The sequence below is a fragment of the Patagioenas fasciata genome, chromosome 20, assembly GCF_037038585.1.
Source record: "Patagioenas fasciata isolate bPatFas1 chromosome 20, bPatFas1.hap1, whole genome shotgun sequence".
Lineage (NCBI taxonomy): Eukaryota > Metazoa > Chordata > Aves > Columbiformes > Columbidae > Patagioenas > Patagioenas fasciata.
Genome location: NC_092539.1, coordinates 7,098,467 through 7,120,189, shown reverse-complemented (window position 1 = coordinate 7,120,189; position 21,723 = coordinate 7,098,467). Strand labels below are relative to the sequence as shown.

Here is a 21,723-nt window from a genome sequence, read left to right as displayed (position 1 = left end):
GCCAGGCGCATGTGATTGAATTCCCCTCTGCTGTACGAAGACTTTCATCACCAAGCCGCACAAATGTGTTTGGAATCACTGCTCAGAGTGGCTTGTGCCACCCCAATTTCAACAAGTCACTCAGCACACTTTGTTCTATTAAAAAAAAATCACCTAGACACAGGGGGAATTTTTGTTACCCTCTTTTGGGTGACGCCTGAGAGAACTTTGGAGCAAACTCGTAGCCAGTGCAGCCCAAGCATTGGGGATTTCCTTTTTGTCTTAAAGCTTCCCAGCAGATAGCCTGGTTTAGGTGTTCTCTCAACTACAGCTGAGGAAAACCCTCAATACTGTAGTTTGTCTGGATGGAAACTCAAGAATTAATTCTGGGGTGATTTTGATGTGTGGTCACAAACTAGGTCTGACTCATGGCCTCTGGCAGCAGCTGTTCTCTGTAGCTGTTGCTTAGGTCAGATTTGCTAAAAATGTATTTGGGAGTCATGAACTATCCCTCTCATTCCTGCTGCTGCTTTCACCTCTCCCTTCTGCTCCCCATGGGGTGGCTGGTTCTGCTCAATCAGGCCTGAAAGTCAAATACAAACCAAGAGCTTTGCTGCAGACTGATCTGGGGCAGCACTGGGGTTCTGTCGCTGGGACAGAATTTACCTGGTGTCAATACATTCCATTTTGTGTCGGGATAGAAGGGGAATGGGGAGTGAATGCATCCCTATGGGTACTGCGAGGGCAGCAATGGTCTGGTTCTTTATGATGGAGCGTGTGTGTTCTCCCCATGTGTATTTGTATGATGTGGATGGTCAGAGAACCTTCTGTTTCTTGCAGACCCTCATGTGTTGATAAAAAGTAAGTAATTGGAAGAATTCTGCCACGTTCATTCATTCTCAATAGTGCCCTGTTCTGCAAATAGTCCTGTGGTTTTCCACAGGGTTTCTCAGGGTGTAATACACCATGTCAGACAGGACTGCACAACTTTAGTGGTGTGTAACTGGGGTTCCTTTGGAAGGCACCGCTTCAGGAGGAGACAATTCCAGCTGAATTAGCAGCTTTGATCAGATATTCACATGGCCTGTTTTGGGTTTGACCCAGTTGATGGGTACACGTCAAGAATCACGTTCGCGTGAAAGGTTGCAAAGCAGAACAGGGTTAGACCACAGTATTAAGAGGTAACATTGATGACCGTGTGGGAAGGTAGTCATCTGTTTCATGTCAGCATTCACAGAACTGTCTTGTTCTGCTCTTATTACAAAGGAGAGTGATAAGACCTCAAGAGCATGTTGCTGTTCTTAGAAACAAAGATTTCTTCTGAGGAGACTGTTTCCTGTCTTTGTGGCCAGGAAAAAAAATAACAAGGCTTTTTGCAAATGGAGCTGGGAAAATTGAGGAAAAAGTAGTGTTTTCTGTCTCTAGTTTGCTTTTAATCATTGGCCATTATTTTAGGAATTGCTTGTAACAAAAATGGAGATAGTTTGAATTGAAGGAGGAAGCACTAGGTTGCTGGGACTCTGTTCATATGGAATATCAGCATGATCTGAGTGCCAGTTAGAGAAGCCAGAGGTAACTTTTTTCAATGTGTTATCTAGTTTGAAAACAGAAAACAAAGTGGCCTAATCTGGTATCTCTCTTGAAAATCCTGTAAAAATAGGATGTTGTCAAGTGAACCGTATGCTCTGCATAGAAATGAACTAAGACTTTCTAATACAAACAGACTGTAGATGTGCAAATCCCAAGTTTAACCACACAATCAATTGCTGTTTACTTCCTTAAGAGAAATAGGACTCTCTTGTTACAACCTTTCTTAAATAAAACGTTTCCCGTGGTCAGTTTGACGCAGCACAAGCTGTGCTGGGGAGCTCTGTGTTTCAGGCAACCCTTTTGCTTTGAACTGCCCAGGAATTCCTCAGCAAAAATTGTTTGCTGCTTCAGAAGATGCTTTTAACTACATCTTGCTTCACTATTCCTCTCAGAAGGTCAGAAAGAAGATAAGAAGCATCTTCTAACAAGCTTGTGCTGCCCGCTCAGGGAGCGGGTACCTGTGTAAACCCTCTTACATACCGGTAAAGTTTTGCAGAAATATCCCGCTGCTACTTATTGTCCTGGTGCTGGCAGGAACAGGCTGGGTTGTAGGTGACTCGCTCACTGCTCCCACTGTTTTCGTCAACACGGGTGAAATCCGAGCCTCACAAAAGTCAATAAGAGTTTTGTCTGTGATGGTGCAGTAGCCAGGATTTCTCCCCAGCTGTTACAGGCACAGCCAGCACGGCAATAGAAGCACACGGCTTGCTGTGAGGTGATTTAAAAAGGAAAACCCCATGCATACGATATGTCCATAGTAAAATTTCCTGCTCTTCCTAAAACTCTTCTTCCTATACAGTAACTGAGTGTTCCTTGAGGTGGGAGTTCTTAGAATAAAGTGACAGTTGATCTAATGCAATCTTCACATAAGCAACTTAATACTGTGCTGAACATCTCTCAAATCGTAAGAACGCTTGTGAGACACCTAAAACTGTTTGGTTTTTAGTTGGTTTATCCTGTGAGCACAGAATGGATGGAGGCGTCCACTCAAACTGTGGCCAGTTGTGGGTTGTTCAGGAGCATCCTGTGACATCCCACCCGTACTGTGCTTTAATACATGGGAGAAGCGGGCAGTTGTGGTCATGTAGCCGCTATAATTTGAAGAATGCTGCTATATTCTTAGTTATTTCGTAGGTCTGAAGCTTGGATAAAGTATTTTTCAGGAAAATCTTAAAGTTGGCCTGGTGATTGCTAGCCTGAGATACCAAAGTGTAGATGAAACGGTGATTTAGGGAGGTTGACCCATGAACACTAATAAAAATCAAACTCTTATGGTGTTTTTAATGTGTGTTTTGAATGCTTTGAATTTGTCCAAAAAGCCTGGGGGAAATCACAGTGTGTGAACACCCAGTGCTGCTGCTGCAAATGTCTCAGCGGCACACTGAATGAAGGGTGATGCGTTAATTCGGTGTCTTGCTCATAATCTGAACTTTTTAAATAGAAAACATGACTAGGGCGCATTAGTTTGGAGGAAAAAAAAATAAGTTAATATTCTGTATTGTATCAACTACTCTAAATGTACCACTGTGTGCTGCAGGAATGTGTGACTAAATAAGAATTGTAGTTTTCCATATGATGAACTAAATAATTTGTCATGCTGAATCATCAGTTGTCGAATAACCAATTATCACATTTGATTAGAAAAATTAATCTTTAAATTAGAACTTGTATATTGAAACCTTATCAAGGAAGAGTTTGATCTTAAAGTAGCTTTTGCTAAATTGGGGGGAAGAGCTAAAAGGCATTTGCTATTTTAAAGGGAAGGAAATGAGTTGGCGGAAATTGAAGATGGTGCAGGGCTTGAGGAAGCTGGAGGTTTCCTGTATGACTTCGAGCAGATCATTTAACCAAATGGTCTCAGTTTCCTTGCACATAAATGGGGGTAGTGAAGAACCAGGGTACTTGGAAGGTACTACTTCGTTGCTTTATATAAAAAAAGAGTTTTTGGAAGGCAGGAATCGTCCTTTGAGGGCGAAAGATTTGTGAAAGCAGAAGTGCTCTCAATACGTGCTACAGCTGTTACCATATGTAGCTTTATCTCTCATAACAAGGAGATATATGGGATAATACAACAAGAATTGGGGATTATAAATATTTAGAAAGTGGTTGAACTAAAAAAAGAGCAATGTTGTGGTGAGATCTCCAAAATGTGATGCACCTGTATTTATCAAACTGGAACATCGGTTCCTCTGTTGACTGTTTCATAATCCTTAGCAATGCCCATCTGACATTTCAGTGAATGATTTGTATAGAAGAGCTTCTCAAAAAAAAAAAAAAGGCAAAATATAGCAAAATCTGAGCAGGATGCAGCCGTAGTGCTCAGGCTTGCTGCTTCTCTCCTGTGTTCTTCCAGCAGCTTGTGGAGTTCATTTTACAGAGAAGGCAAATTTGGAAATAACAGGGTTGGCTTGTGCAGAACTAAAATTACATTATTGATTAATGACAAAGTGGTTTAAAAATACGAGCTCAGGGCAGTCCTGTGATTTGATATGCTTTTGATTCTGAGTTCATCCTTCATCCCCCATATTCAACTGTGTTCTGTTAAATTAACCTGGCATGTTGTTTCCTGAGGTTTCTGGGTCATTGACAGCATTAGGTTTCATGCAGCCCAGCTGTTCCCAAATCAAATCCCTTCCTGCACTCCAGCGAATTCAGAGACGCGGGATTGGGAAGCACGGACAAAGGCTGGTGGAGGCTCCAGTGAAGCACCAGGGCAGCTGAGGTGTTTTATTTGCACCTTCACGGCTAAAAAAATATTACATGCTCCATGCTTATTACCAAAAACGTTGAAAAATGCAGTGTTAAATTACAGTTGTTCCTTGGGACCGTTTTCCTGAACTCTCATTACAAAAGCCAGCCTGAAACGTGCAGCGTTCCGAAGCCCTTGGCAAGGGAGGCGCACAATCTGCCACACGCAGGGTTGAAAAGAAATGGGGATTGTCATTATTTTTAAGGCAATACAAGTCTCTTGGCCGTGGCATGACAGAGAATTGCAATTTTGGGGCTTTTCGCTGGTGTCTGGTGGAGCCAGGAGGACAGCCAGGAAATGGCATTAGCAGGTTCACTCAGAAACCTGCTCCTAACGGAGGAAAATACCAGTTACTTTAGTGGAAGATGCAGAAAACCAAGTAGCTGCCAATTATAAAGTGCTTGCAGGCACATTTTTCTAACTTGAGCTGTTTGTGGCAGGCTACTGTTTGAAGCTGGAGCCCTTCTACTGCTGATCTCATGTTGCTAAAGATATATTGAATATCTGATTATGCGCAGGCCTGAGAATGCACAAATTTTAGTGAGCTGCAATCGGATTATCTGATATTTTTTTTACTGCCTGAAGCCGTATCTGTATTGGAGTAAAACATCCTAACTACCAATAAATAATACAACAGAAAGGCAATTTGCTTCCTATTTGTACTTCGCTGTATTATTTATTTTACAGGGTGGTTTGTGAGGGGAATAACCCGTTCTTGCAGTCGCTTGGGGGCTGTGTTAATGTTCGTGTTTGTAGCCGGGTCATTGACTTGTGTGGTGATCTTGAATGAATTGCTTGTCCTGAGGAAAAGCGACTCATGGAGAAGGTAGAGAGGGTAATACCTAAAGCATATTAGATTTTCTGATGAAGACCGTTGTGTGAGGGCTACAAATGGTTAATTAACCAACTGCAACTAAGAGTCTTGCTCCAAAAGGCATGTCAGGAGAAGTTCCTTGTCATTTAGATTGTAGCTGGCATCGCGTATTTAAAATGTGTGTAACGCCTTGGTGTGTGCACATACACACACACCCCGTGTGTGGGAGAGGAGGGTTTCTGCAGGGACCCAAAGAATTGAATGAGCAGCCAGTGACTGGCAAGAAGAGGGTTTGATGTCGAGTCGGAATGAAGATCGGGCCAAACATCAGTTGTTAGAATGTGCCAGTCAAAGGCATCTTGGTGAATTCCACGTAGAGAGAAATTTTGATTTAGAGCTTGTGTTCTGTCAGTAACCAAAGAAATACTCTTCAGATAAAAGTGCTTCAGATTTCCTGGTATGGGAAACCAGTCATTATGAGATACAGTGAACAATACAAGGTAGAATTGCTAAAGGGATTAATTAGCTTCAGTCCAACTAACCACTATAATTGATGCAAATATACATCTGCAGCCTGCTGAGACATTAGATAGTCATCATATGCCTGCTCAAATTACCAGTGTTGCAGAACGCAGCTGTCAGAATCGTTTCTGGGTTTTTTTTTTTTTGCAACTCCTTGAGCATAATTGACTGTTCGTTCTTTTGTTCATAATGTTTTCTTTTTCTCTTTTCTTATTCTAAACAGCACTTCCATGATGGCAGAAAGGCACAACAACATATTGAAACCTGCTGGAAACAACTTGAAGCAGTAAGTGGAATCTTCCTCAGATGTGACACTTAGACCATTTTTATACTGTTTTGAGAGAGACGATTCTAAACATTGTATTTGGAAACAGAAGGGTGTATAGCTAAAAGCTCTAGAAATGGGAATTTAAAAATTCTGTCTCAAATATACTAGTAGACATGACAAGGTCTGTTTTAATAGTACATGTGGCTTTCGGTGGGATCTGTGTCTATCATGAGTAGCATTTCATTTGATACAACTTGAAGAGTGTGCTAAGCATTGCTGGAAGTGCAGAGTCCCTAAGGGTCCTCTTCAGATATTCCGTGGTAAGCTGAATAGCTTCATTCCGCTTGAATAAGTGGAACGGGACCATCCCTGTTGCTCAGAAGTAATTATATTGGAATTGTCATTTGTGTGAGGAATGAAAAGTGAGGCTGCAAGCAGAAGAGAGGATAAAGGGGACATCAGTAATCAAAAGTCCTACTTGCAAATATATGTATCTTAGTAAGTCCCTTGTTGCGCATTATAAAAAGGAGTTAAGTGTTGGAAAGGAGTGGTTTGGTCTACAAGAGCAGAGGAGATGCCAACAGGGAAAAAATACTGAAACACTAGTGATGTTGGTGTAATCAAACAACCTGAAAACACAACAAAAAATCTGTTTCTGGTAACTTCGATTTTTTTAAAGTTCAGAATCCCAGAATGTCAGGGATTGGAAGGGACCGGGAGAGCTCATCCAGTCCAATCCCCCCATGGAGCAGGAACACCCAGCTGAGGTTCCACAGGAAGGTGTCCAGGCGGGTTTGAATGTCTGCAGAGAAGGAGACTCTGTTTCTTTCCCACAACGAAGGCTTCTGTTTCTCGTTTTCAGAGTAAAAGGCGATTTGAACGTGATTGCAAAGAAGCTGACCGAGCACAGCAGTATTTTGAGAAGATGGATGCTGACATCAATGTAACAAAAGCAGATGTTGAAAAGGTAAAACAGAGGGTGGGGAAGCAGTTTGTAAAGATGGATGTGATGGATTTAGTTCCTCAATCCTGCTGGCAGGATAAACCCTCTGAGGCTTAATGCTTCACTTAAGTCAGTCTGTAGTTTAATTAAAAATAGGGAGATCTCTGCAGAGATGTATATTCACATAAAAATTCTCAATGGATACAGTCAGTTTTCTTCAGTAAGGTGATACCTGATTTTAAAATAGATGACATGACTCTAAATGAGTTGATGCAAAATCTGTTTGAAAGAACACCCCAGATTGTGTGATGGTGGAGCTTGCAAGGTCTCCTTGAGGGGGGCTCGTGGTTACCACACATTGTTGGTTGCTCTGTGATTCAGGTAGAACTAAAACTCCAGCCTTCTTAGCAACATCTCAAAGATGTCCTGGTGGAATTGGTGGAGATAAAGTATTACCAACATTGTTGTTCATGGTCCTACCTTTGGAACAGGACAGCTTTTCATGTTATGCAGAATCCTGGAATCCACGCTTGCCACAGGTGGCCCATAACTTTTATGTTTATTTCTCAGTTGCTGTCTGCTTGCAGAGTCATTTGTGGCTTTTACACATTGATTCCCATTCAGTGAAACTTTTGATCCGATGCTTAATTTTAAACATGAATTTGTGTTTCAGCATATCTGTCTTGAAATATTTTCTCTTTAGTTTGTGTCCAAATTAGATGTGCAGAAGGATGCTTAAAGTTTAAATGTCCAAGTCCAGTGATGTACCTGTAACTTAAGGAAGCGATGGAGAGGGAGAGAGCATGTTCAAATAGCTTGGTTTTGATGTTACGCATCTGCTCTGAAAATACAGTAATGTAGGTCAGAAACAGCATATTACAATGTGTAAGGGCAGTTTTGTCTTCCCTGAGTTTGATTCATAGAGGTAGAAAATAGCCACAAGACTTCAAAGGGTTTTTCTTTAAAAAGAAATGAAAAAAAGCGTAACAGAAAAAGACAAGAAAGAAAAAGAAAACTGAAGCTTAAAATATACAAGGTATTTTGTTGCAGGGCCAGAAAGGGAAACTGAATTATAGGTAAGGAATCTTTTCTAGTCCAAGGTAGGCCTTGTAAAATGTAGCTTTTGTTCCTCAAGAGGTCTGCTTTGTTCTGTTCTCAGTTGATTCAGTCCTGGGAAGCCATCAAATACAAATTGTTCTTTCTATCTGTGGGACCTTAAGGTGCTCCTAGTACACCGAGCATCACGGAGGTTGTCTAGCAGATGGGATCAGGGATGCTATTAGAAATAGGGACAGTAAATGTAAAAGAAGCTCCAAAAATTTCCCCGAAGTGCTATTTCACATCAAAGGAAAAAATAACCTCTATGCTCTTGTCATTCACTTGGCTCTGTTGTAAATTCACCATGCAGATTTGATCCTTTGTTGCCCTCTGGATTTGTCAGGGCACTTCACAGCTGAATGCGTGTACAGGATTGTCAGAGATGTAACACCACATGTGGGTCTTTCTGACAGAGGAGGATCATCTCTGCTTGATCTCTATAAAGTGATTTTTAGAATACATTTTTTATAGATAAAATTAGGACTTGCCCTAGATTTATTTCGAAACTAAGGCTGTGTCAAAGGGATACAAAGAAACACGACTTACTATTTGAAATGCAGGGCTGAAACTCCCTGCTTGTACATCCCTTTCTAAGGCATTTTCTGGTCAGAATGAAAGGCTGCATGTTGGCGGTTTATCAGTCTGAGAGGCATTAGGTAAATTCTGGGAAGCAATTCCTGCCCTGGTGCTCTTTCCCTGTGAAGTGAAGCAGAGGGGCTTCCCTTGAAAATTTCTCTAGCTTTGTACTGTATGTATTTGTAAATTATTTATTGCAAAGTGAGGCTCAATGGTATCTTCAAAGAGGAAAATAAAATCAGTTGCTGTTGTGTGTGTTGGCCAATCTCAGGAGAAGGCATTAGTTGACTTCCAGTCAGTCAGTGGGGTAGATGGTGAAGAAAAAGGTTATCAAAATGAGTGGAATGTGAAATAATATTACTGAACAGAGAGAACAGTGTTTTCCAAGTGCTTGTGTTAAACTGGGTTCATCCATGTCAGGCTGTGAATAATGCCCTTTCTTTGCTTCCCCCTGCCCCTGTGACTGGGACGGCTCTTGCGTAATTCCCAAGTGAAAATGGGATATTGTTGAACCAAGCGCTGCTGTCGGGAGCAGCTCCAGGGAGACGCAGGAACCACTCCGCTTCGAATGAAGCAGCATGATGGCTTTTACCTCCTTCTGATACAGCACTTCTGATTTCTCTTGCCACTTATGGTTTTGCTGTTGCACTTCTACTCCCAAAAAGCTCCCAGAAGTGTGGCCCGACACGCAGACAGCTTGGCTGCATTCAGAGCCAGTCCTGGTCACTTTGGCGGAACAAGGTGCTCTTCAAGCAGAGGGATCAGCTGCCCTTGTTTCTTTGGCTGGAGATTGACGCCTTGGCTACTTTAGCTTGTACCTGCAGATATGAGCAGACACTAAAGCTATTTTTTGCATTGTGCATTATAAAGTAATGGAATTCTGCAGTGATCACAATGACACATGCAATCAAGATTATACAGCTGCGGTTCCCTAATGCACCTAATGCTAAGCTGTATGCGGCTCTGAAATACGCGAATCTCTCAATCTTTTAGCCATTGTAGCTTTTGACAAGTGCAGGAGCTGCCACTTAACATGGCCTTACCTGAGGGATAGCTCTTGGTGTTACTACAGTTTGCTAGGATTAAGTCAACAGAATTGTGGCAGGGAAGCAAATTAAGAATTATTTCCCTCGTTGTTTCTCCAGGGCTGTTTTACCAAGGGCCTCAGGGCAGGGCTGGATGTGTGGGTGTCTTGTGCATGGTCCAGCCTCCTCCGCAGGACCAGTGCTGGGTCCATGTGCAGAGGGCATGTGCCTTTGATGCCACTTGCGTGGCCACTGTGGGCTTGATCACCTTTGCAGCCACCAGTCTGGTAGTTGATCTCATGCAGAGTGTGGTGTTTGGCTTTGTGTCCTCCTGGCTGCAGGAACACGGAGAAAAAGGCTGAGTTCGATCCCTGCAATGGTCTCAGGCCCTACTCGGGAATGGAAGGAGAGCAGATTAGGGCCCCTGAGCTCCCTTCCTGTGTTTGCACTGAGCTGCTAAATTACCAGCAGCTGACATGTGCAGAGAGATGTTCAAGCAGCAACACAAAGTGCAGTTTGGCACAAAGTTTTTGTCAGTTCAGTTTAGCAGAGTCACGGTAGGAACTTCATGTTGCAGAAAGCTGTACTGGGAAAAATATCCTTATTAACCAAATAAATGGTGCAACAGGCTGATGCTAATACCGGGAAGCCGTGTGGCTGTTACTGTAAGCCTTGGTTTCGTTTGGATCGCAGGGAGATGTGTACTTTAGAGCAGTTCTCTTTCAAAAACCACAGTGGAGCTGCTTCAATTTTTTGCCCATTTGGGGAAATGGTCTCTGTCCCCAGCGCAGAGCCGCTGTACATATAAGGAAGCGCTCTATTGTTTGTTCCTTCTCCTTAGAGCTGCAATCACTAAAAAGCTGACATCTTTATGGGATAACGTGGTACCCAGTGGTGCCTTTGCAGACTTCTTGCTGAGACCAACCATGGGAAGGGGCGAGAGCTTTGCTGCTTGGTCTGCACAGCAGCTGCGGGGGAGGACGGTGGTTTGAGGCCCTCGGTGTCAAGCAGGATATGTCCCTTTGGTGACGAGCAGCGCAGTTGTAGGTTGGTGACCTAGGTAGTAATTTTGCCAGAAAACAAATTCAGCCTTGAGCAGTAAGAAAATGAGCTGTGGGTTCCCCAGAACTGCTGTGCTGGGCTCGGGGCTCCTCACCTCCTTCAGGTTTTTGTTCCTGTTACGTTAGGAGGATTCCACATTAGGTGGTTTTGAGATTAATGTGTATGTATTGTGTGTTTAGAAAGTAGTTTAGAAAAATATACATAAAGTACAAATTTGACCTTAATGCGCATAAGTCAAGAAACTCCTAACACTGGTAAAAACATGGGGTGGCAATTGAGTATTGCTGTGGGGTTTCGACTGTTCTTTTAGTAAGTCTTCAAACCTAACCCAGAAAGGACAAGTTTGTATTAAGATTTTATTTGCATCCTGTGATATTCAGATATCTCTTCTGGGACAGTGGGGTTTTCCTATTGAATTTGCTTTCTTGTGTTTGTAGGTCATTGAGCTTGTTGCAAGTCAGCTGCCAGTTTGGAATCAAGATTACTCCAAAATTATCCAAACTTATATCCAAAGTTATTATTAGAGAATTATTGTCCCATTCCTTGTTCTCTTGTCTGCCCAATCCTAGGTTGTACCTAAAAACAAAAGAAATGAAAAAGAAAAAGTTGATGGTTCTGTTCCTGTGTTGATTCTGAGATACGTACAAGTTGGGTATTTACTGGTTGGTTGGGGTTTTTGTGTTTGTTTTTTTTTTTTTTAAGTGGAGAATCTGAGGAAATAGATGTAATCTCAAGTTTGTTGAAACCTGTAGGAGCTTTTCCCAGTGCCCTGTGACCTTCAGATCACGTTACGTCTGCCCTATCCAAGACTCTTGGAGTCCCAGAATAGCTTATGATTTGCATAAAGGCATAAAACCTCATAATACAGTATCACCATGACATTAATTTTCTAGACTGTAAATACAACTACCGAGAGATACTGACACTTGATGTTTGAAGTTTCATTTTCTCTTCTCTTATGCCACATTCCCTGAGTGCTCACCATCAGTTTCAGTGCAATGTAAAGAGTCTGTATCTCACCCTGTAGAAGACACATCCGCTTACGTTGCCTTGGGTGCTCATGAATTGAATTGCTGGCAGTGTCTTACTGAACATGGATGTAGAAATGCTGCTACTTTGGAGGATTCTTGGGCTAAGCTGATCTTCCCGCCTGTGCAAACGCCGTTACGCTGTCGATCAGTAAACTGCTTTTCCAGCCCCTAGCCTGCTGCGCTGCGGGATGCAAATCTCTTCATTAAGAATTTACGCATCCTTACAATGAAGGGTGCACTAAGCTATTTTTACTTGAGCCCTGGAGAAATCTCTGATCTGTGTTTCAGCATTACCCTGCATACACTGTTTACAGCACGTGTTGTCAAACAGCGGGCAAGTCCCAACGGGGCTGGATGTGCATCTCCCAAACCCACCAGCAGACCAGAGAGCAACATCTCCAGCTCAGTCACTGCAGCGTTCATCACTGAGGTTCAGTCGGTTAAGACCGTCAGGAGTGAACTCTGCAGCATAACCTGAGATTGTGGTTGCCTGCCTTTTGCAGGCCGTAACTACTTAACAGGCCTGATTTTTTAGGAGATGCCAAGTGACCTGCGCTGTGACAGAGGGGCTGTGGTGTCCCCTCCTTCTCCTGCTCACCTTGATGCACGTACGGGCATCATGAACATCTCAGTGTTTTAGAAGAGGTAGTGCTGTGCAGAAGTAGTGTCAAAAAGTGGACAAGCTCTACAGTGTTTGTCATTAATATGACAGTGATACTTATTGTGGTGAATAGTTCCAGAGGCTTTGCTTTTCCTGTACTCTGCTGGGAATTTATAACAGCAGCAGAATATCAGTGAAATGCACACGTAAGGTGCGTATGGCTTAGTCCTGAACATATGATGCAAGAGGGCTTGGCCTGTGTGTTTCTGATTTAGAGTTAGATATCACACAAGATTTTCCCATGTTCTCTGCATAGAGGTGAGTTTTAAGTAATGCGATTAGGCAGCTGCTTTTCTTTTGCTCCACAAATGGATCTGGCTCAACCCTTCTGTGTGTTGGCTTGTGACGTGGGTCAAATTTCCCATCAATGCAAGTGCAGTCTTTTCTTGGTAATACGTTTGAGTCCATTAGCTTTGCACTAACGTTATTTCTCTGGGTGATGCAGATCCCAATCCCCTTCCTGAACTGCTTCCTTCCTCGTGGTCCGTGTACGGTGTGAATGCCGAAGTCCCCCAGGACAGGCATTTGCATTTCTGGAAGAGGCCGCCTTGTTTACAGCCTGCTGTCTGTGACACTGTATAGAGCAGCTGTTTCCCTTTTGGTATCATGACTAATTCAGCAGGTTTGATTTCTAGTCAATAAAAGAGTTAATGACTGCAGCAGGAGTGGCTGGAAAACTAATAAATATCCGTATGTGTTCCCTGCATGTGCTATGTTTGGTGTTCAGAGATCAGGGAAGAGAAGCAGCAGTCAGTTTTAGTTTAAGATAAGGAAATCCATCTGAATATCTATTTCCTCTTAGCAGTGCTGCTCTGCAGGAAATCTCCACACAGCAGTCTGAGCGGGTTTTGTTACAGCACAGCTCTGTTGGGAGGCTGCTGAAAGAATGGACAAGTCAGGGACAGAAAGGGTGCGAAGGGGAGGCTTAAGAACAGCTTCGAAATTAAGGATCAACTGCAGTTTGTATCAGAAGTGTAACATAGCCAGTTCTTAGCTAATGCAAAGTGCTTGGTTTATACTATACAAGTTGGAAAGCTTGTTTATAGTCGTCCTTATTCTGTTGAAATATTGTAACAGGTGTGTTCACTTGTTGAAGAGCTAAGGGAAAATGAAGCAGAGAGCTCAGAATTTAGCTTTTTGTTCGTAAACTGTTCAGTTTAAGTGAATGTATTGCACCCATAAAGCTGGGCTTTAAGGCTAGCAAATTCATACCGGTAACTTTCTTCAACCCCGGCTGTCCATTCTGCATTGGCTGTGTTTCTAAGTTCTTTCTTGGAGAGAGATGGCTACAGCCGTGCCCAGTGTTCAAAGTATGAGCTAAGCAATCTATTCTACAGTCCCGAAATAATTTCCATTATTTATATTCAGTACTTATACACTGCAGAATTTAATTGCTTATGTTAGTACAACTAAACAGAGCTTCAGAAATCAAACTTCAAAACCTTTATCTGCTTGCCAGTTCGGAGAGACCAAACTGGTTATTGTACAATAGTAAACAATGGAGCTTGATTTGGAGGCTGTGTAAATCAAAGCCTGAAATCCTGGCCCTGTTTTTCAAGCCCATGGCAGAGCTCCCGCTGTTATTAATGATTCTGCAGATGCTGCCAGCATTGCTGCTCCCCAGAGGTGCCCGTTGGTGCCCACTCGGAACAGCCAGCGGCTCCGTGACGTTGGCTGTGTGGGGATTGCAGCCGAAAACCTGCGAGCAATTGAGAGCATTCCTGAAATTGGTGAAGTGTTTCTGAGTCTGCCTTTATCATTAAGTTATTTTGAAGGGATTTTTGGGTAGTTGAGGGGGGGACGGGGTGATTTTTCTCGGTGTGTGTGTTTGCATTTTAGTCTGATGTTGGATTTACCAAAGACAGATCTATTTTGGCAGGCAGCGGCCTGGCAGTGATGCATCTCACATGCTGTCTGGGTTAAAAAAAAAAGAGGGGGAGGAATGGGAGAAAAGAAAGAAGAAAGAAAACTACACCAAAGTTTTGACTGGAAACTCTGCCATTCTGGACAAGAGCGAGTGCTGAGAAGTTGAACTGTTCCACTCAGTGTGGATCAGCTGAATAACAGCCAAAGCTTTTATTCCTGCCCTTTTCAGTTATTCATATCACTCCCACCATAACAGCCTCGAGGAGCTGCATTTTTGTCTGTGTAAACCCAGAAGACAGTGTGTCTATTGACCCTCTTGCTGTTTCTGGAATGTGCCTTAGAAAATTGTTTTCAGCAAAATATCCTTCATTCTTCTCTGTATTGGAGACCGAAATGGCAGAAAGTGTACTTGTTCTTTAAAATTTCTCCTACGCTTCGTTACCAGTTGACTTTCATATCAAACTGGACTTTGGGAGGAGAAGATTTTTGCAGGTAGCACTATACAAAGATTAATAGTTTTAATTCTTGAAGAGACAGCATGTATTGCATAGCAACTTGCTGTTCTCCCACACCTTCAGCATTGCTTTCTTGTAATTTCTTATTGTAAAGCGGAAAGAAATACTCCCCTAGGTACTTTGGTCTTGAAGGATTTGAGAGAATCGGTGTCCCAGCCCAGTATCCATCACAGGCCCTGCCATCCTGGATTCTGTGTGGACTCATTTAAACATCTGGAACTAACTTTTGCTGCTGTTTGAACTTGGTGGTTAGGTAGAGGATCTGCTGGAAATGTGGGTAAAATAATCTTGTTTTATTCCTGCTACCTTGTAGAAGACATAGAAGCCATAGTGTGTGTTGCCAGTTCATATGGCTATTGAGTTCAGTGTTGTAAGTGCTGTTGAGGCCTGAGTTTTTAAATTAAGTGCTGAGGACAGCCACAGGTCTACACACCTTTCAACATCAACACTTGGAAAGTTATTCCTGCCCCACAGTTGGCTGCTGCCCTGTGTTCTCCCTTATCAACTAGCAAGGCTGTTGAAAGGAAGGAAAGAAGTTGGCTTTTGATGATGTTTAATGCCAATTCCGTGTTGGTTTTGAAAGAGAAGAGGTCGTGCATAACAAGCCTGACCTGTGTTTTTATCTAGTTGAGTACATCAGAGCTGTGCTTCCTTTACCTGGAGTTTTCTTCCAGTGTTACTTGTAGAAAACACTCCTGGTGTGGTCGTGCTCAAATCCGATGGCTGTGGCAGTGGAAACCTGGAGTGGCCCCGTGTGCTGGTTTCCAGGTTAATGGTGCTGCTGGTGCTGGGCTCTTTGTCGGTTTTGGGAGAGCTGCTCTTGCAGAGACGAGCGTTGGTGTGTGTGGCATTGTGGTTTTATTGCTGCCGTGAGTTCAGAGAAGAACTGCCTTAACAAAACCAGACTTTGCAGAGGAGGATGTATATATATACATATATACACACACATATACACTGTGCATGTTTCTTTGGGGACAAACATGTTAAAAGGTGTGTTTGGGGTGGAGGGAGTGTACAAAATCGGTGCCTCTCTTGCACATGGCGGAAACAGCCATTGAAGCAAACTGCTTTTCTTCTTCTCCCCTCAAATGTACAGAGCTTTTTCTGCTTTTTCACAATGCTGAAAGGTGACCTCATTCTTTCTCCCGTTCAAGGGGAAAGGCTTTTTGTTGTTGCGTTTCGAATACCCAGTCTTGACATCTCTTAGGATCGAGTAATCCGGCAACCTGTGGAAGATTTGGATTGTGGTTTCACGTGTGGTGCTTGGCAACACGAGCTCCTGCTCGCTCATCCCTGCCCAGCTAAAGGAGATGGGCTGTTGACTGAAACCTGCACCACAGTGTTAACCTCTTATATCTGAATTCATGGTCTGGTTTTCCAGACACCAATTATTCCAAAGCCTTTCCTCCTGAAAATACTGTGCAGAGTAAATATTTTAACGTTAACTCTTAAGAAGCCCAGGGAAACCCTCTTTGAAGCTGTTTCCATGCACAAGTGAGCAGTAAAGAAGGCAAAAACGTATTTTCTATAAAGCTCAACTATAAATTACTCCTGAAATAGCTCCTGTGGCTCTGTGCAGCTCCAGACCACAGCATCCATTACTCTGAATGGGAAACTTAATGTCATCAACCCTTTTTTTTTACCCTTCTATGCTTTAGTGGAGTGCAGGAACCTATAAAACAGAATTCTGTTAATGCTGGAAGTGATGATGTTAGAGTAAGTGACATACTCAAATGAAGTATTAAAAAAATGCTAGACTTCTAAAAAATATGTTTATTTTAAGATCCAAATACCTCATTGGAAAAATATTTAAACTGGTTGAAGCTTGCCAAGTGCATTAAATGGCCAGGAGAAGCAAAACATCACTGGGGCTCTCATACAAGAAATCTTGGGTTTGGAACGTACCCAATTTTACTTACTTGTCTTCTGCCTCTTATTTAGGGCCAGTTAAGCTAGTTTTGGAAACAGAGCGTCTGCTCCTGTGTACATTGAGGTCACAGTTGCTTTGCTCATATCCAGCCAGTGAGCCTGGTCATGAAGATGAACCCTGACGGCTTCACGTTTGCTGGGTCTGCCTGGAAATCCGTAATAGTGGATTTCTTGTTTTTCTGCTTCAACAATGGGGTCAAGGGACAAATTCCTGAGTTGCACTATTAAAAAAGAGCCAGCTGTACGAGTGGGGCTGGGGCTGCTGCAGGAGTCGCTCAGACAATGGGTTGCTCTTAGGTAGGTGAAGAGAATGAGCCTCACAAATGGATATTGATCTGCAGCAGCTGGGACTGGGGAAGGGCTGGGGACAAGCAGACGGTGCCTGTACAGCTGTCCACCGTTCCATGCCTTTGTTTTGCTGCTAAATTTGTGTTTGTAGTACAAGGCTGTATTGTTTTCCACTCGTATTTAATGCGGTTGTATATTAGGGTGTGGATGATGAAGTTAATAAGCTATGTAGCACTTGGGCAGAAAAATTATTGATATGGCTCCTTGGAATTTCGCTGCAGCAGGTAAACGTTCAGAAGTTATATGTGGATCCTTTACCGGAGTTAGTGGACAGTTAAAACTCCTGGGGAACAAGCCAAGTTGGAATTGTCTTGTTTTTATTGGATTTATTTATTTGGTTGTAGCCACAGGGTTTTCCGTTCGATGCTACTGTTTCATCTCCTATTATGCAGTTAGTGCCCAGCATTTTCTCATTGTGCTTGAATTATTGTAGTAGGAAGAATGTGAAGGACATGTTGGAAATTCATACAACTGACTGTGCTTGCAGAAGAAATAGCCGAATTGAGATGAAATAAATTATTAGGTGAGATGTGTGAAGTGGACAAATGGGAGGGAACCGTATGTCTTTGCAAACTGAGATTTGAAACCTTCTGGCAGAATTTGTTACCTTCCAGTTGTGATTACTAAAATATTCCGTGATTTGGTATTTCATGGATTTATTGTCAGGAAACTATTGTCTGCTTGGAACAGGGCAAAGAATAACCCTGTTCTGAACTGCTTTCAATGGGAGCTGGCTTAAAATGTGCTAAAATAATTTTGTGTTGTCTTCCCTGAAATACCCCAAAATACTTAAATATATATATATATATATATATTTTTAGCAATCTTTCTTCTTTCTTGAGGGTGTTATTCTGGAATCAAGGGTGTGATTGGAACACAATACTTTCTGCACACTCGCAGCAATGTTCAAGGCTAAGTCAGCAGCAGCGGGTCAGGAGGCTCCGAGTGCCTGAGAAACAAGTGTGAACTCAAGGTAGTTTAGCTTTGCAAAGCCAGGTCCTGGGCTTAATCCAATCCATGGCAAAGCTCCCGCTGGAGCAGGTGTTTGATCCGGAGCTGTGGGGGTTTGTGGGAGCAGCAGAGTCAGTGCAAACTGGGAGAGAGGGGAACTGGAACCAGTGGGGCAGGACAGGGAGTGAAGGCAAATGGGTGCAGGGAGCTGGGTAGGACAGGAATCATGGAAGAGCTGCTGTGTGAAGGCCAAGAGCAAGGAAGGAAAAGGCAACTGAAACAAACAGATGGGCTGGTACACAGTAGGGGAATAATTTTGGGCAGCGAAACAGATAACAGAAGGCCTTGGGAGGCAGAATTGGAAGGGGTGGAATCTGAAAATCTAAGAGGGTCACTCGGGGACAGATTGTTGTAGGGAAAGAAGTGAGGTTGGTTGCCCTGTGCTGTGCTGGGTAGCAAAGCAAATGATCTGTGTGAGTAAAAATAGGAAGAGGATCATGTCTCGGCTGCTACTCAGGGTTCTCTTTCCTTGTGCACTTCATGGCAGCACTATTTGGGAATGTGTAGATAAAGGACTTTGCAGAGGGCACAGCGGGAGCACGAGTTTTGTCATTATTATGTTGACTAAAGCATGTGGAATGAGACAAAACTGTATTGTGTTGTTTTGTCACTTCCCTTTCCTGAAAAGAATACTGCTTAGAAAAGTTGGTGCCGCCCAACAGGGCATGTGGTGGAGCAAGAAGGGTGTCCGCAAGCGCACAGAGAACGCGCAGCCTGCAAACTGGGCTGGTAGAGGGGCAAATGTGTTTCGGTGTTTTACATGCAGCACGAGCAGAGGTTGTTCACGGAATGCAGACTGGTTCATGGAAAATAGCACCTTGTAACACAAGAGAAGAACAGCAGTGCGCATGTTGCAGGGTTATGCTCGATGTACATGGACTGTTTCACAAAATACGAGTAAACCAAAAACTGAAGCCTTCAGTGACCCATATCCTCATATTCCTGTCCTGCCTACTGGTAAGGATAGTAAGATAAGGAGTAACAATGCAATTTCTGTCCATGTGATATAAATCATAAATTTCTTTTGGCATTTTTGTAGGCACGACAGCAAGCCCAGCTGCGACATCAAATGGCAGAAGACAGCAAAGCGGAATATTCTTCCACTCTACAGAAGTTCAACAGCGAGCAGCATGATCATTACTACACACACATACCAAACATCTTCCAGGTGAGGGTCGCTGATCCAGAGCAACTCAGAGTCTTGTGATGAGAACAGAGCAGCCTGTTGCACATCACCTCCATTCTATGACCCTGTCTTTTATTTTTGGTGATTTCGTCACTGTTAGCAAATTTTAGATGCAGTCTGCAACCCAAGACATGGAGAGCTGGGCAGGAGAAATTGTCCCTTTCTCTTAGACTAGATATCAAGTGATCAATAATATATAAGGAAGGTGACATTGAATTGTCATGAAAATGATGATAGTCTTTGAAATTCTCAGTCTTGCTCTGTTAACTTCTCATGTCCTTGCAGCTGGGGAATGAGAGCATTGTTCGCATTGCTGGGGCAGGAGTCGGCTGGGCATCGTTGCATCTGTAAAGCCTCACGGCCCTGTCTTCAAATCAGACTTGAAGATGTTTAAATTTAAACCACAATAATTCTGCACTAGTGAATGTCAAAGCTCACTGATTCTGTCTTAGGGTGCCTAAAGAAAGACTGTAGAGGAGGAACAAAAAAGTAATCAGATTTAGAGTGACTGAAGATCTGAGTTTGTGCTTGACTGAGCAAGAGAGATTAATGTAGTAGAACAGAAGTTCTAGATGACTGTTCCATTGTAATGGGTCATAAGCATCGGAAGTGGAAAATACAGCCTCTTTAAGAGAGAAAGTGTCACATGCTCATCATCTCATGAGAAATAACTGATATTTGTTTAGCAAATATGCATTTTCTTATCCATAGCTGGAACTTCTTGGCTAAAGGGACACCTCCTCTTTTGCTTCATGGTATTTCAAACCAATGTCTTGAGATAAATTATCCCTGGCATCAGATATAAATTTTTTGCAGTGTATTTGTATTTAACACTAGATCCGGTAAGTGCTCTGATTTGTAGGTGAGCGCACTTAAAGTGCTGCAGATGTATCCTTTTCACTACCAGTGAGCTCTAGCGCTTTCTCTTAGATGTCGAAATAAATTATTTACTAAAGAATTTGTGTTGCTTGTGGATCAATCGATGCAATGGGGATTTTTTTTGAAGTTGACAATGCTCCGCAAGATTCTGGCTGTCTAATGTGAAACAGGCCATTCTGTTCATGCCCTTTTTGGATCGTGTTATAATCTGTTGGTTGAAACTGTGAAGTTCATCTTGATATTTGATGGAAATGAAATGGAATGTTTCAGAAAATACAAGACATGGAGGAAAGAAGAATCGTGAGGATAGGTGAATCCATGAAAACTTTCGCAGAGGTCGACCGCCAAGTGATCCCCATCATCGGAAAGTGTCTGGATGAGATAACAAAGGCCGCAGAATCGGTTGATCACAAGAGTGTGAGTGTTGCACTGTTTGGATTGTTGATTGTTGTCTTTAGTACTGATCACTTGTATGTGGAGACTTAAATCCTGGGTCCAGGCTGCAGCACAAGAGCTTTGTAGTCATAGGAGTAGAACAAAGAATAGCTTCTTGTCCCAAGCTACTTTGTCTGAGGCAGGATGTGCTGAGATTATTTCCCAAATCTACTTAATACCCAGAAATGCCTCTACTGCCACATTTTTTCTTTTTCTTTTAGGAATATTCCCTCCTTTTAGTAGGATAGTTACTTTTTAAAATACTGCAATTGAAACATAGGCTTCTACATAGAATAAGGAAGATGCTGGGCGTGATTCCAGATACCTAATAATCACCAATTCTTATTCGAACAGGTCCTATGGTCCACTTTTATAAAAGTTGAAGGATGACCATGAGCCAGCACGGGGCCCTTGTGGCCAGGAAGGCCAATGGTACCTGGGGTGGGTTAGAAGGGGGTGGTCAGTAGGTCAGAGAGGTTCTCCTGCCCCTCTGCTCTGCCCTGGGGAGACCACCCCTGGAATATTGTGTCCAGTTGTGGCCCCTCAGTTCCAGAAGGACAGGGAACTGCTGGAGAGAGTCCAGCGCAGGGCAACAAAGATGCTGAAGGGAGTGGAGCATCTGCCGTGTGAGGAAAGGCTGAAGATGAAGACAAGTTCCCTGATCTTGGAATGGGAGGTGGAGTCGTGTGTTGATCTTGGGCTCTGGAAGGGTATTTGTTCCCAGCCTGGACACTGCAGGGGTTGGTCCCCGCACAGCGGAACTTCCTTGTCCTCGTCCTGTTGTCCTGTGCCACCGATTTGATGACAGCCCTCACCTGAGATGTTTACACTTGTACTGGATCTGTCCCGTTTCAGGATTCACAGATGGTCATAGAAGCCTTTAAATCGGGGTTTGAGCCTCCGGGAGACATCGACTTTGAGGATTTCACGCAGCCAATGAAGCGGACGATCTCGGAATCCAGCCTGTCCAACTCCAGAGGGGATGGGAAGTCAGAGCCAAAGTTTGGTAGCAAATCCAAGGGCAAGTTATGGCCGTTCATCAAGAAAAATAAGGTACTGACTTGCAAACTTGAGCTTGGTGCTAGTATGTGTGTAGTAAATGATGTCTGTCTTGTCTAGTAATCCTGGCAATTACAGTTTTTTTAAAAAGGATTTTAGACTCAGAAAGTTAATAACCGATCTCTTAATGTGGTGTTTTGTTGTAGTCTTTGGTTGCTTAAGTTTCTTTATATCTTT

At 43.0% G+C, this 21,723-nt stretch overlaps 1 protein-coding gene across 14 annotated transcripts in view; it reads left to right on the top strand.

Annotated features, from left to right (window-relative positions):
- Positions 1 to 21,723, top strand: part of FNBP1 (formin binding protein 1) — an 82,654-nt gene that overhangs the window by 36,703 nt on the left and 24,228 nt on the right. For all 14 annotated transcript variants that reach the window (XM_065854005.2, XM_065854014.2, XM_065854010.2 and 11 more), the window contains exons 5-9: positions 5,878 to 5,940; positions 6,785 to 6,889; positions 19,027 to 19,155; positions 20,323 to 20,469; positions 21,343 to 21,540. In XM_065854005.2, the coding sequence (XP_065710077.1) occupies positions 5,878 to 5,940; positions 6,785 to 6,889; positions 19,027 to 19,155; positions 20,323 to 20,469; positions 21,343 to 21,540 (642 nt within the window). The remainder of the gene's footprint in view (positions 1 to 5,877; positions 5,941 to 6,784; positions 6,890 to 19,026; positions 19,156 to 20,322; positions 20,470 to 21,342; positions 21,541 to 21,723) is intronic.